Source organism: Natator depressus, chromosome 9 (genome assembly GCF_965152275.1).
Source record: "Natator depressus isolate rNatDep1 chromosome 9, rNatDep2.hap1, whole genome shotgun sequence".
NCBI classification, from domain to species: domain Eukaryota; kingdom Metazoa; phylum Chordata; order Testudines; family Cheloniidae; genus Natator; species Natator depressus.
The window spans coordinates 35,997,959-36,014,381 of NC_134242.1; the positions used below are offsets into that span (position 1 = coordinate 35,997,959).

General features: G+C 41.0%; 1 protein-coding gene across 1 annotated transcript in view; it reads left to right on the forward strand.

Moving 5' to 3' along the window:
• Positions 1-632: 632 nt before the first annotated feature.
• The window catches only part of CUL3 (cullin 3), a 100,304-nt gene continuing 84,513 nt past the window's right edge, over positions 633-16,423 (forward strand). The window contains exon 1 of the mRNA XM_074963921.1: positions 633-797. Within this exon, the coding sequence (XP_074820022.1) occupies positions 732-797 (66 nt within the window). The 5' untranslated portion in view covers positions 633-731. The remainder of the gene's footprint in view (positions 798-16,423) is intronic.

Genomic DNA, 16,423 nt, shown 5'->3' on the forward strand with positions numbered 1-16,423 from the left:
AAATTAGAAGGGTTGCACAGGGGGATTCTGCACACCTGTCTGTCGCAGAGAGGGGTGAGCAGTGAGTTTCATCGAAGACCCTCTGCGCTGCAAACCTGCATGTGGAGAACCTCAGTGTGTGGTGTCTACGAGCCCGGAGAGACTCCTGACAGGCTCTTTACAGCAGCTGGGGCTGTTAAGGAACCCCTTCCCCCGAATCCCACCACTGCTCCCCCCTTCCAGGCCAGCCACGGGACCCTCTCTGCGTTTGTCCCCCCCCCCCACGCGCCGCACTCAGCCAATCAGCGGCCACCTTTGCCCCAGCGCGCTTTCTCTTCCTGCCTTCCCCTCTCCCCCCGCCCCTTTGCAGCCAGTGACAGCTCGGAGCGAAGTCTCGCGAGATCTAGACAGCAGAGCCCCCACCCCCTCGCCCGCCCTGCTCCTCCCCGCGCCCCTCCTGCCGCCGCGGCCGGATCTGTCTCGGGGTGGGGGGGCGCTTGGCCCTGCGCACTGAGCGATGTTTGTCCGCCATCGCGGCGGACGAGGGTGAAGGAAACGCCGCCGCCGCCTCCGAAGACAGGGGCCTGCGCCGCCGCCGCCGCCCAGAACCCCCCGTAGCCGCCTCCCTCCGCCCCGCCCCGCAGCCCCCGGGGGCCGCCGCCCGGAGTGAAGGTCGCCAGGGGCTCCTGCCCGGGGTCTCCCCGCAGCCCCCCCTCACTCCGCAGGAGGCTCCGCTCGAGCCGGGTCCGAAGATGTCGAACCTGAGCAAGGGGACGGGCAGCCGGAAGGACACCAAGATGCGGATCCGAGCTTTCCCCGTGAGTACCCGGCCACCGGTTCCGCGCCAGGCCCCGGCCTCCGCCCGGCCGCAGGCCCCGCAGCCGCCCGGTGTGTCACCCTGCTCCCCGCGGGGGGCGGGCTGGGGGCGAGGGGGAGAAACTCCGGGGCCGGGGGGAGGGCAGGGGAAAGGAGTTGGGGGGCTGGGGAGCCGGGGGGGGGAGGAGGATGACACGCTCTGTGCCCCCATCTGTTATCAGCACAATGAAACCTGTCACCGCGGCCAGGCGGGGGAGGAAGGAAGGGGACTGGGGGGGCGGCGGCGCTGGCACTTATTCGGGACCGGGACCGGCACGGGGGGGGGTGGCGGCGGCAGCGGCACGGGCATTCACTGAGGACTGGGACCGGCGCTGGGGGTTGGGGGGCAGTGGCGGCATTGGTACTGCGCCCGGCACTGGTGGGTGGCACAGGAGCTCACTTGGGACTGGGACCGGGACTGAGGGGTGAGGTGGCAGCATGGGCATTTACTGGGGGGGGAAAGGGGAGGCGGCATGAGCACTTACTGAGCGGTGTGGAGGGCCAGCACAGGCACTGGGGACTGGGACTTGGACTGGTGGAAGGAGGGTGGTATGGGCACTTACTGGGGACGGCACCAGGACGGGGGTGGCTGCATGGGCATTGACTGGAGTTGTGGGTGGTGGTACTGGTGCTCAGTGGGCTGGCGGTGGCACAGGCACTCACTGGGGGCTGGGACTGGGGGAGGGGTGGCAGTGCAGGCACTCACTGGAGCTTGGGGGGGGACGCACTTTACAGAAACTGGGGATTGGGAATTGGGGGAGAGCAGCACAGGCATTTACAGGGGATTGGGATTGGAAGAGTGGGTATTACAGACCGTTGGGGGGACCTCTCCTATCCCATCCCAGCAAGGAGCATGCAGAGGAACCGGCACCTGTGGCGGTTCTTCCCTTTTCATAACCTATGCAAATATGTTATGAAAATATATTTAAGGCAGTTTCCAATGAAAGACTCTCAGACAAGGAATCAGAAGTTATAGATGCACATTTAAAAAAAAAAATAAGGAGTCTTATAAATCCAACTCTGGGCTAGTTTTCCTGCAACTTCATGTTGCAGGGATTTTAGGTCAGATGGTAAAATGTCAGGTGACATGAAGAGCTGGTAGCAACATAGCCTCTGTGTAACTTTCATAGGATTGTTTCATATATCCAGCTGTGAGATTGCTAGCCACATTAGTTACTCAGTGAATGGGCCTAGTTATTACCTTGTACTGCCATAAATCTGTGCTGGTGCTTAAACAGTTTTTTCAGTTGAAGGTTAGAGCAAATGAATGCGAAGACTGCTGTTAATGGTTTCTCGCATTACAAGAAATATGAAAACTTCAGTCATCCTTCGTGATTTCCTGCAAGTGTGTGTGTGTCACACACACGTTAAAAAGGAGACGCTCTGTTGAGTCACTGGCTTTTAGTGTTTATCGTAACTTTTTGATGTTACACCTGCTGCAGGTAGCCAGTGGCAAACAATTTAAATGTGTTGCCTTCACATATAAACTGGACATACCTGTTCACATCAGTTTACCAGTATGTAATATGGCAGAGGACTTGCTAAGCCAAAATTCTTGCCAATGAAGTTGAGGATTTTAGGACTTCTTTAAATTGCTGGAAGTTATCTTTAGGACTCTGATTCAACTGGACAGCTTCCCCCTTAAACTCTACTTCTAATCAGCAATAATTCTTTATGTTGAACAGTGAATGTCAAAGAAAGCAGCACTGCGTACTGTGTATTAAAAGACTAGAATGTTTTAAGTGATCTATGGCTAGTGATCTCCAAAGAAATTATTTATTTTTAATACACTCTTATTCAACGCATAAACCTCATATTATTAGAACTTTTGGAGTAATAGAAAAATAATAATTGATTGCCTGAAACAGCCTTAGACAACTTGTATATCATAGAGGGATGATCATAAAAATTAAGAATGACAAAAATTCTTAATGACAAAAATTGTGCATCTATTTTACAGCAAACTACTCTTGTACAATAAAAGTTTTAAATTTGGCTAATAGGATCCATGCATAGAATCTCTTTATGTATGTAGATGAGGGTATACTAACTAGGGCAAATTCAATGATTAGAATAAACATTATTTTGCACTTTATTTTTTGACAGTTCTTATAACCGAGCACATGAAATGCTGTTCGTGGGTGAAAAATGTTCACCCGGAGCCCTGCTCTCATAAATGCTGAGAATGCTTGATATTTTTTTACCCATCAAACTGCTTCTTGTTAGCATTGTTTTAATTTTTCCTTTTGAGTTGTTTAAAGAATGGATTACAGTTATTTCACAAAAGTTACCTAATTATCTTCCTTAAAAATTAACACATTTAAGTATATATTGACATCAAGGCCTCCAAACTCCAAAGTAGAAGCTGATATCTGTGGATAGTATTTTCCAAGTTTTGCTATTTAAAATACATTTCCTTTTTTGCAACCAAACCCAGTCAAAAGGTCACAAAGGATTTCTAACTGAAAAAAGAACATGGAAGTGAATGACAGCTTTTAAGAATTTACTATCATGTGAGTAATTACAAGAGAGAAAAGTTATCTCACATTCCAAAAACTATAACCCCAGTTCTCTAAAGATGTAGGCACGTGTGTAATTTGCTCAGTTGACTTCAGTGGACTCATCATGTAAATGAAGTTACATGTGTTTGCAAGACTGGGACCTGTGTTTAGTATTTACATTCATATCTGGTTACTGTTCTTTCTTTTCACCTCCAATTCCGATGCATCATTCTTAGTTTTGAATTGTTAATGTTGCCAGTGTTACGCCATTTCTGTGCTCTCTAGTAGTTTGTCGTATATCTTCAGCAGTATTACGTCTCCATTTCCTTCATTTTGTTTCAGTTTTTCATTTGAGAATAAATATTTACTATTGCATTATCTGGAAAAGGTAACCTTGTTGGACAAGTAAGGTTCCTGAAATCTAGCAACGTCATGGTTACTCCCTAATGATGGCCATGGCCCTTCATATTCTGTACTTACCTATAACATTTTAAGCATTTCTTTCCTATAATAAACATGGGTGAATAATAATGGAAAGGTGTACAATAATTTTCTTTTCAAATTTTTATGCTTTTGCTGTTTCTTCATGTATGAATTAAAAATAGCATAAGTATAAACTCAGTGTTAAAAACTGTTGCTCAGTCACAAATGCTCTATCTAAGAATCGTTATTTTATTGCAAAATTATTTTCTTCCCAGTTTTTTTAGTTTCTGGTAATTAAGGAGTGTAAAAACACACCTTGGTGGCAAATGCCCCTCCATAGAAATGTCATTCAGTATTAACCTGCTGCTGGTATACAGAATCTCACTGACTCTGCTCTTCCTTCCCTCAAGGGCAGTGGCAGAGGGCATGTTTTTGCAATTAAAAACTTGCAACCAGCCTATGCCAGCTCACTAGTGCTCATGGGACTTGGGCTAAGGGGCTGTTTAATTGTGGTGTAGACTTTCGGGCTTGGCCGGAGCCTGGGCTTTAGGACCCTGTGAAGCAGGAGGGTCCCAGAGCCCAGGCTGCAACCTGAATGTCTACACCACAGTTAAACAGTCCCTATGTTTGCACTGCAGTTAGACACTCATGACTGACCTGTGCCAGCTGACAGCTCCCAAGGCTTGGCTAAAGGGCTGTTTAATTGTGGTGTAGATAGGCTCAGGCTGCAGTCTGAGCTCTGGGACCCTCCCACCTCACAGGATCCTAGCTCTCCAGCCCAAGACCAAACATCTACACCCCAGTTAAAAAGCCCCTGAACCCCAAGATCCTGAGTCAGCTGGCACAGGCCAGCCGGGGGTGTCTAATTGCAGGATAGACAGAGGCTTAGAGTACTTAGGAATCTAGAGACTGAAGTGGGCTGTTCAGTAGTCAGAAGCAGTCAATGACTAGAATTCTCTGAGCAATAAACCGCCCTTCCTATTCACAATAGAAACAAATACATTTGTGTGACCAGTTTAACTCTAACATATTAAAACAGGTGTTTATGCAACATTGTCTTATTAAATGCACATTAAAGCATATGGGTATTTGAGTGTGGCTAGATTGTGGGATTAGGCCATAAAACAAACACAAAAAACAGATGGTATAGGGTTTTTTTTTAATTTTACCTTTTGAAATTACTTAAATCTAGAAAGAGTAATGGAAATAACTTTATCATCTTGTTACTAAAGTTCTGTGTGTTTGCATTAAGCATACAATGGTTACTTTAAGGCTGTGCAATAAAATAATCTTGTGTATGAACTTTCAGGAGTTCAGAGCCTGTACAATAATGCAATTTTCAAAAATATAACAGGATAGTCTTAACACTTAAAATATGTACTCATACACACACCTCTGTCAGCATCAATAATTCAGCTATAAAAATTTGGAGATGAAACTTGGCGTAGGGTTGAAACTCTGCAAGTTTTTTCGACAAATCTCTCTCTAATTGGTTGGCTATCTGTTACACAGAAACCAGAAAAACTTAGTGTGCAATGGATGCTCAAGTCAATTTGATTTGACATGTTAAATGTGGCAAGTGATTAATTCATATTATGTTGTATATTGATAATAAAGAATGTCTGTACATTAGCTATATTTTGTAAACATTGTTCACATTTGAGGGACTAAAACAGTGCCTTTGCAGAGTACTAAGTCTGCTGCACAAAACACACATTGAAGTTCTAGTTATTTTCCCAAAATATGGGGAAGGAGTTATATTTTTTGCTCTCTTTTATCCTCTTGTTAAAGTACTCTAGCATTCTTATGTTGCTTTTCTCTACTCAAGTCACAGTGGGCCTGTTGTTGCTGGTTAACGGACTACTTAAAAAGCTCTCAAACAACATTATAACAAATATAATTTTTAACATGATTTAGTTGACCTGTGTGGATGGAGCAAAAGCATGCTAGTTCTGTCTTTAAAACTTGTTAGAGATGAGTCAATGCAGGCCTGACTTTACTGCGGCTGCATTTGAACTGTTTTGTTATGACTTCTGACCAGTGAACATAAAGGCCATGAGTGCATACTGAAGTGTCAAAGTATAGTGAAAAGACAAAATAGCCTTAATATATCCAATTCTACACGTTTCTTGTGAAAATACATACTACGTGAGAATTGGGCTAACAACAAGAAGTGTTTTATAAATTTACACAAATAACATTACTTTAAGAGCTATTAGATGGACTCTCACCAAGGATTCTTATTACTTTTATCACAAGAAATTAACTGTTGTCTACAAGAAATTGGTTGGTTAGATCAGTCTGACTTGAAGTGAGTTATTAATTTGTTTATGCATCATACTTTGTTAATGCTTTTGACCATCTTAATTTCCTGTAGAGCTCTCTTTCGTATTTTTGGATAATCCTACAAAATATTTTTCTGCCAGCCCCCGGAACATAACCAACTATTCCTGTCCGCTGTTGTTGCAACAATAGATACAGGGCTACTTAAAGATTTTTAGAGAGGGTTAGAGAGATCTCATACATGTGTGTTATGTAAAATGAGAGTCTGTTTAAATATACCCCAAACCGTAAACTGATGCATTTAATATGGAATGGATAGGATAGTTATTCTTCACTTTGCCCAGCCTTCTTTTGCATAAGTGTAGCTTGGATGCTTGTTCTTTTCAACCCCAGTGATCAGCTTACATTAGTTTTAAGTTTTCCAAGCTACTGATTCAGAGCAAAGAGATAGTGGCTTAATTTTTGTATTTAAAAAATAAAGAAGGCTGATAGTCTCATTGACACTCCTACATCCTCCAAATCAGAGTGGCTGGTACTTGTGGCCTTTGCATGGCTGAAAGAAAACTCTGCTTCTGGGAACATTAGCTTCTTTTATGGCTTGTTTTGACCGGGGGAGGGGGGGGGGAAGAGGGAGGAGGGACGGGATAGGGAGGACATGCTGTACCTTGAAGTGAAATTAAAATTTACATTAGATATCCATAATGCATGGATCTGTCCAAGCATTAAAGAAGTTGCTTTAACAGCTGTAGATTCACATGAATGAGTCTGAGCTGAGATTTCAGAAAGAACCTGGATAATTTGTTGATGTAGACTAAAACTGTGAGTATTCAGGTGGCAGAAACTGTTACATTTAGGGCATTCTGCACATGCACCGCTGCAGCTCATCTCCCATCGGCATAATAAAACCACCTCCACGAGCAGCAGTAGCTATATTAGTGGGAGAAGTGCTGTCCACGCTGGCACTTATGTTGGTGTAATTTACGTAGCTCAGAGGGGTGGTTTATTCATATCCCAGAGCGACATAAATTATGTCGACATAAGCTGTAGCGTAGACATAGCCTTAGGCCTGGTCTACACTTGGGGGTGGGGTGGGGAGGGGGAGATCGATCTAAGATACGCAACTTCAGCTATGAGTATAGCATAGCTGAAGTTGACGTGTCTTAGATTGACTTAGAATCACTTACTTGGCATCCTCGTGGGGCGGGATCGATGGCTGCTGCTCCCCCGTCGACTCCGCCTCTTGCCGTGGTGGAGTTCCGGAGTCGACGGCAGAGCGATCGGGGATCGATTTATCGTGTCTACACTAGATGCGATAAATCAATCCCCAATAGATCGATCACTACCCGCTGATCCGGCGGGTAGTGTAGTCATGGCCTTAGACTCATAGTACGTGTTCTCTGTGGTGTGCGTTTTGGGATGGGGTGTGGGGCGAAAGGGAAGATGGTTTGTCACACGTTTGTTCAGCTCCAAATAAATGAATTAATATAAACATAATGACTGATACTATTCACTTCAGACCATATAGTTAAATAAACATATCACATCCATCCGTTTGTGAGCGTATGCTGTATTTCACATGCACAAGCCATATTTTTATAAAAGCAAATGAGCTTTTGGCCCGTAATAAAATATGTAGTAATAAGTTGGATATTCATCAGTTAAGTTTCACTGTAACACATTTAGGGCTTTGAAATAAAAAAGACAAAGCTGCAACATTATTTACCTTGTTGAAAGGAAATGGGCATTGTTTTGGAAAATTCCCATTTAACAGTGGTATACATTCTTTAATGTGAAAATGCTCTTAAATTTTACCTAATCATGAACATTGAAAGAGCATCACTGGATTTAATTAATATTTCAGATTAAATGGTGGCATGAGTTGAACAGGTTGGACTCTGAAAACTAGCCATCTGTTCATTTTCACCATGTTTTAGGTGTTTGAGTTGATAAAGGTGTGCTAATACTAATTTTAGGAGAAGTTTTACAAGAAATTCGTATGTTTTTTTGTGTGTGTTTTTTCCTAATTCTATGACCATACTATGTCTAGCTGTGGTGTCATCAGATCTTTCAAGATAGGCAGGGACAAGTTTATTCAGCCCTTATATGGAAGAGTTTCAAGGCGATTCCCAAGTCTTCTTGGTGTTAGTTATTTAGCAGCACTTCTCTCTGCGGGCCTGGTCTTGATAGGTATTGGGTACCCATGATTCCAGCTAAGGTGGTACTGAATTAAATACCTCAGCATGGTGTTGGGAAGCACCTTGCTGCTGGAGATTACTACCATCCTTTAAATGAGACGGAAAAACAAAGGATCTTGGCCATCTGTGATTGATAAAAATTCTTTGGCAGTCTTTGCAAGAGAAGGAGACAACAGTAGTAGTCAGGCCAAATTCTAATTTAGGTGATTAAATTCTTCCTGCTTTTTTCAGTGGATTTGGTGGTATTTGTTTTCTGCTAAACTGTTGTGTAGTTTAACTGCTGTTAAGCATTGACCCCCTTTTGTCCTAGGTGTATCTGCATCAATGGTGGGTGAATGAGTTAAATGAGAATTGCTTTACAACTTACGCAGGATGGAAGATGCTTTTTATTGTAAGACCTTTTAGATGAAGGTTGCATAAATTATTGGGGTCTCTGAAAAAATACTATTTCACTTTTGTGTTGTGTTTCAGTTGTTAATTGCTTCCTTCATATGATGCAGCCTGGAACATTTGTAATAATGTTCTATAGGAGTGTGAGTGCAGGTTCCTGATTTAAATGTAAAATAAAATTTTTGCAGTTTTCTAATTAGTGGACTTCTCCATCTATGCTCCCTCAAAAGAAAGCAGGTGGTTTTTAGTAGTTTAAGGTTCTATTTTTGATTGTGAGACATACATTTTTAAATTAAGCTACAGGTAGTAGTGTTAGGACTATCTTTACTTTTTTGAGTTTTCAGGATACAGAAAATGAAGAGCTCCTTAAAACTGTAGTTTGGGCCTCACTTCCATGTGTTAGCAGATTGTTAGTGACAGTGTTGTCTTCTCGATCTCTGTTTTTGGAAAAACGTGAAAAGGATCTACAAATAGATGTCACTTCTGCAGCAATTTGAAAATGTCCGTAGGAGGACCAAAACCTAAGCTCTATATATAACTATTAAGGACAACTATTGCAAAACTATATCAATAGTACCTCACTATATTTAAGTTAAAAAGGAGTCATAAATGCTGAAGAGAATTTGGAGAAATAGATAACTTCTGTACATGTGGCAGGGGTGCTCTAAGATAATAGATTTTTGGAGGAAAAGAAATAGAATTTTCAAAATAACTGAAGTTAGCCAATCCACCTAACCCATAATGGTTCTGTTTTAGGTTACAGATCAAAGAAGGTTATTGATTTGGGGATTGCTCTCATGGTTATGGGATATTGACTCAATGACTGCTGTAAGTGAAGTGTGTTAGCTTCTTTTTGGAAAAGGACTGATCCTCCCAGAATTAGTGGAATGTGGAGAAACAAGGTATGGGAAAGCATTGCAATAGAAAAAAATGACAGCTTTATGTGAGGATGAAGTAGATTTTATAATTTATAATTACTCTTTTTGGAGTTTAATCAAAATAAATATTCAGGTAATGATATGAAGATGTACATTCTGGAGAATAAGCGGAAGTGGATCAGGGCAGATTTTTGTATATGGTAATTATGACTTATAAGATTTATGAGGTGAGGAGAAATAAAGAAGGAAAAAAATTCCAGGGGACTGTGCGATACCATAAGATGGAATCACTTTTTTTATTAGGACAATGTGTGCTGCAAAATTGATTAGACTCTTTAAATTGGTATTCCTGTTGTTGCTGATTATAGGCCTGAAGCCTTTTTGATACTTTGAGGGTAAAATAAGGTGGAATTAGGAGAGGTGAGAGATATAAATTGTTATGGTTAAGATTTATTCTACTTGTGTGGAAATAAGGATTTATTAGGTTAATATTAAATAAACATCTGCATAATTTAAATATATTATCAATTCATGTGTTTGTTTATATACTTTAATTACGTGAGCTTCAGCTCTCTCTAAAAAAGACCCCCAACAACTATGGAATGGAGAGCGAATCTTTACTATTTGTAGTCTTAGTTTAAGATACATGCAATACAAACTGACAGCTTGCCTTATGTTTCACATTAGTTTGAACCTAAAAGGGGTTTTGTTTAAGTAGTCCATTGCAGCTCTTCACATTCACTCTTCCAGTCTAGAGTATTGAAGTGCTAGTGTTCTCCCCTCTACCCCCACCCCTTCTTTTTGGCTGATTTTTTTTACTTGTGGTGGGGAGGGATGGGAGAAACTTCGATGCTTGTGAATTTGGGAGAAAATTGGAACTAAGATTAGTGAGGCCAGACGCCCTTTAAACTTTCTCTTACAACTCTTAATTCGTTGCTTTCTTCCTGTGTTGTTCCAGTGCTACGGTTTTCCAGGCAGTGCTTTCTTGTGTGCCAAAAATTATGGTAAATGTTAAATATATGAGAGAAAAAAGAAAAAATGTTACCATAGTGCACCAATATAGATAACCCACAAAATTCTAAATGTATTACAACTCTCTTCAAACAAAGTGGAAAAGTAGGCCTTTTTTGTCCCTTTTAGGCCTCTCTCATAAAACTCCTTGCAGTGTTGTGGGGTTATCACGAGAAAAAAATAGTTGTCTTCAAGCCCAGAAGGAGTCTAAAGCATTTCTTTTCCCTTATGTTTCTTCTTTTGGAATGCATTCTGGAAATGGTGTTATAATCTTTGTAAGTTTCCTGTATATATTGTTGTGTGCTTGGAACACTTCCTTTTGATCTTGATATGTTCTGTTTAACATTTATATAACAATTTCAAAATATTAAACATTTTACCTATTTGTAGATTCACTTTTTTTTTAAATCATATGGGTATGTTTCTAGTGGGGTTTAGATCGAAATTAGTATTGTGGCTCAAGGAAACTTTGAATGAGAGCTGAAAGGCTAATGAACTAACAAATTGTTAAGTTGGGAAGATGGTACCTCTGAGTAGACTTGGTGCCTTCCCATGCCCCAATTTCTCTAGAGGTAATATTTTCCCTTCTCCTACTAGTTCCCAACTAAGACCTGGCAATATAGTATCTGCATCATGCTCTGAAGTATCTTTTTTTAATGTTTGAGTTTTTGTAGTAATCAATAGACATGAGCTGGCAAAAAGGAGAAATTAATTATCTCTGCCTACTGTGTGTAAAATCATTTAAATCTCTCTTTTTTTTTTAGTGGGTATTACCTTAAAAACATCTATTTAAAGAAAATTTGTCAGAACAGATCTTGAAATATACATAATCATTTTATTCTAAGTCAGGATTCTTCGGATAGATTTGGGAAGCCCTACACCAGTGGCTCTCAACCTTTCCAGACTACTGTACCCCTTTCAGGACTCAGATTTATCTTCCATACCCCCTTAAAAACTACTTGCTTACAAAATTGGACATAAAAATACAAAAGTGTCACAGCACACTATTACTGAAAAATTGCTTACTTTTTCATTTTTACCATATAGTTGTAAAATAAATCAATTGGAATGTAAATATAATATATAGAACAGTATAAACAAGTTGTCTGTATGAAATTTTAGTTTGTACTGACTTAGCTAGTGCTGTTGCAAAACTAGGCAAATATCTAGATGAGTTGCTGTAGCCCCTGGAAGACCTCTTTGTGCACCCAGGGGTATGTGTACCCCTGGTTGAGAACCACTGCCCTGCACAACCCTTTTGTGTCAGCTAATCTCCCATTATTTCATTACAAATATTTATTACAAACATTGGTTCTAGAGCAGTTCTCCAGCAATGGCTCTCAGACTGACTTAGTATACCATATCTACAACTCAGAAGTACTTTGTGTACCACCGTCATAACTTTAATCAGTGTAATTATAAGAGATTCCTATTCTAATATTATACTCAAGCTGTGATATGTGAGGAGAGAGAGAACTGCTGCTCTATATATTTCGCATTAAATGGTACTAGAAATATTTATCAAAGCTAAGATGGGGAGACACAAGTTCAGGTCCCTTCCCTGCCTGATTCAGAGCATTCTCCCCCTCACTTGCCTCCCCCACCTCCCATTGATCTGAAGGCTGAAATATAGTGCCACTTATTTGAACAGGCACACTTTATCTGTTATAGTAATTACAGGGCAAACTATTGTATGGAATGTCATCTGAAACACTTTGAATCCTACACAAGGATTTTCAGAGGAGCCTAGGAAGTTAGGTACTCAGATCCCATTAAGATTGATGGATAAGTAGTTATTTTAGGTAAATGATTCTTTATGGTTAGATTCTGATACTCATACAGTACCGTACTCCATGAGTAGTTCCAGTGACTTCAGCACTGCATAAGGTGGTATTGATTGTGAATAAGGGTATCAGAATCTGATCCTTACTATATATAATGAGTAAAAGGAATTAATAAATATAAGTAGGAAAAGGAATCTTCAAAGCAGCTGGTAAAATACTGCACCTGTCATTGTTTCATAATCTCTTTAGTGCATGTGGTTGATGCTGTTATAATAGTGGGGCTGACATAATAACTGCACAATAAAGTTTGTTAATTTGGAGTTAGGGTTGCTGAAGTGACGTTTCCATCAACCCGAAACCTCAATCAGATTAAAAAACAGTGAAGCACATACAAACCATATTGCAAGGACATACTCTTATGTGCTTAACTAATCCTGTTCCTATTGACTTCAGTGGTGCGGGATCATGCCCTAACTCAGAGATCTATCCACCACCTCTGCCAGAATGACCAGTAAACTGTGCCCACACATCATGCATGTAAACGTATTTCAACATGTAGATGAACATATACAGGAAGCCCAATTTGTGATTGCAAATAAGATTAAATTAATCCTCTTTCCTGTTAGAACATATTGGAGATGAGTTTCAACATTGTAAGGTGTATATATTAAAAACATTTAATGGTTGTTTAGAAATTTAACATCAATGTTAATAGATTTTTAAATTTAAACAGCTTAAGTTCCAGCAACTTTGAAATTCACATTTCTTATGCTTTCTAGTAGGAGAATTTTTTTTTTCCAAGTTCTTGGTATCTCTGAATGATCAAGGTGGTGATTTCCTAATTTGAGTGTTTTATTACATTTAAGACAGTATTTTAATGACTTACCTTTCTTTGTAATTAGAAACAATGATTATCTTCTAGTTCTCTTTTAAAGAAACTGTTTTTGGAACTGTTGATGTTTGTGGCATGTGACAAAAGGACTTCCTTGCCTGCTTTGTGGCAAGTCTGAACTAGATTCCTCTTTCATAGATCAGTATACTGCAGTTTTTATTGTTTCATGATACCATTTTGTTCTATTTTGGGTGGAGGATGAGTAAGAGGAGTTAGATATCACAGTTTGCATTTGTTCTCCCAGTTCATTCAGGATGTATTAATTTTTCTTTTACTGTGTAATTCTGAGCTCCTGGTAAACTATTTCCTGTAATTTTTAACGGATCACAAGCAAGGCAATTTACTTGAATTGAAGAGGCCGAGACAGTGAGATGTGGCCTCCTATGTTAGCTATATCACATTTGTATTGGAGATTGTGAGTTGGACCAGACAAAACACGCAGTGCGCCTTCCCAGATACAAAACACTTAATTCATCTCCTACAACTCTTGCTAAGTAAGAATCCAAGGATAGTTTCTGATTGTTCACTCTTCCCAAACCAAATTGCCATGCATACTGATGCACCAGGCTGACTGGATCTGTCTGCACTGGAGAAGTTTTCTAACCTGTTTTCAAACCAGTTTTATAAAATTGCTCAGGCTATTTTAAACCCCTGAATCTAGGTCTCTGCTTTGGCTCTAACCAAGTTTTAAAATTAGGTTAGGTTGAGCTAGCCTTAAAATCAATTAGAAAAATTCCACAGTATAGCCAGCTCTCTCTCTCCCCCAAACTGTTAGGTTCAGATATTTTTGAAAATGAGCACTTTCATTATGGCCATTCTATAATACATGCTAAACTTTTTCTGACTTGAGACACTATGGAAATGACCACCATGGAAATGTCTCTAAATATTTGCTGTAATCCTTGGTTAATATTATAGGCAATGTCTGTATTTTAGGTTGTATAAGCATTTCCATTTCAAAGGGCCATTTGCAGTTTGATATAACTTTCTCCAATTTATGACTTTTGAGCTGAAACCTTCCCTATTTGATTTCTGATCGAGAGTCACTTAATTTGAAAGCTTGAGCAAATCAGCTAAGCCATTAAAAACAAGTTACCAAAATATTGCAGCTCTTTTTTGAACAGCTCTAGCACCTCAGTGTGAGATGACAGGAGCTTGAAACTTAGCAGGGAGATGGTGCCTAGTTTACAGATATATCTTTTGGTGGTCTATTGAAGAGCCATTTATATTTGGCAGAGTTATGACTTTATGTAGCACATGCACTGACTTTGTGCAGAAATGAGAGATCGGTTGAAAAACATTTCTATTGGGATTGCAGAAAGGGAAGATAAGTGTAATTTCTCATTTTAATTAATATGATACTTCAGGATTTGTGTGGAATGAAGCAGGGCTCATTTGGAACCCAGGCCCCTGAGGAGCACCGCCTCATTCAATGCAATATGTAAAAGTGGAAACAAAACAGGGCTGCGTCATTCACAGTACACTGTCCAACTTCAGCAGTTTGAGGATGGTGTCCTTCAGAACGTTGCCTAATTCACCAACTGACCTGTACGTGTTCTGGGGAAAACAAATAGTAAGGTCCAGATTAGAACAAAGCCTACACACAAAGGGAAGACTTAAGGTTGTCGTAAAGAATTCCAGAATATAAGAAAGAATATTCACTTACTTCAAGTGCTTCATGTTGCAACCTTGTGTGGTGGGTTTTTTTAGAATCATAGTTCATAGGCATGAATATTAGAACTGAAATTGGTGACTTGGTTTTGATTTATGCATTGAATTTCTAATTGGTGGTAGGCAGTATTTTATGTTTTTTATCTGTAACAAAAGGAGTAAATTGTCTACAATAGATTTTGTAACTTTGCATCACAAATAATTTCATAGCAAAATTATGTGTTGTTACATTATCACAACAGAAGTAAGTATTAGTGATGTACATACCTTTTTAAAATTAACCGTTTAAATGATTAAAGGGCCAGCCTGCCAGAGCGGCTGGGGCTGATCCGGCTGGCATGGCCGGGGCTGAGGCCGCTCTGGTCGGGCTGGGCGACCGGCTCGGGGTTAACAGTTAAGGCAGGTTAACCGGTAAGACTAATGCTTACCAGTTAACCTTTTACATCCCTAATAAGTATACAAGGCAACAGAATTCTGATTCCAAATAGGAATAATACAGTAACTCCCCACTTAACATCCTCTCGCTTAATGTTGTTTCGATCTTGCATCCCTGCTCTACTACAGAACATGGTCGTTTAAAGTCGTGGAATGCTCCGCTATAACGTCGTTTGGCTGCCTGCTTTGTCCACGGCTGACAGCCCCCCCCATGCCCCTCCCTCCCGCCAGCACCTCCCCGCCTGCTGGCAGACCCCGCGAATCAGCACCTTCTCCCTGCTTCCCCACCAGTCAGCTGGTTTGCGGCGTTCGGGGGTGGGGGGGGGGGAAGAGGAGCAAGGACACAGCGCATAGGCCTCCTGAATGCCGCAAACCAGCTGACTGCCACGGGCAGGAGGCAGGGGAGGGAGTGGTGAGGAGTGAGGACTCAGCGTGCAGAGTAAAGGGGAAGGAGGTGGCGGGGGGGAAGAGGTGGGTTAAGGGTGGAGGTTTGGGGGAAGGGGTGGAGTGGCCGGGCCAACGGTTGAGCCCCCGGCAAAGTCGGTGCCTGTGCTTGCACAGTGGGGAAGCTGCCGCTTCTCCTAGTCTATGGCACCTTCAGCCTCCTTGCTGCCTCATTGTCTGCAGTGCCAGTGGGCTGTATCTGTGTGGGGTAAGGCAGGGGCACCTCCCAACTATAGTACTGTACTGTATGTAAAACTGTTTAAAACTTATACTTGTATTAAATTGCTTGTTTAAAATGTATATAATGCCTTTTGTCTGGCCAAAAAAAAATTTCTCTGGAACCTAACCCCCCCCCATTTATATGAATTCTTATGCGGAAATTGGATTCACTTAACATCGTTTTGCTTAAAGTTGCATTTTTCAGAAACATAACTACAACGTTAAGTGAGGAGTTACTGTACTGTTATACATAACCCTTAAGTGATTTAATTTCTGACCCTGTGATGTGTGTAATCCACCACATTTTAGAGACATCGAAAAACTTATCCTTTCACAGTTGTGATATCCTGTGAAATGCGATCTTTGTTTTTTAAAGCGTGCTGGTCTCAGTCTTTCTGTACTTGGCTAGAGATTTTTCAGCTTACGGTGGTATTTCTGGTGGTCACAAATATTTTATTTTAAA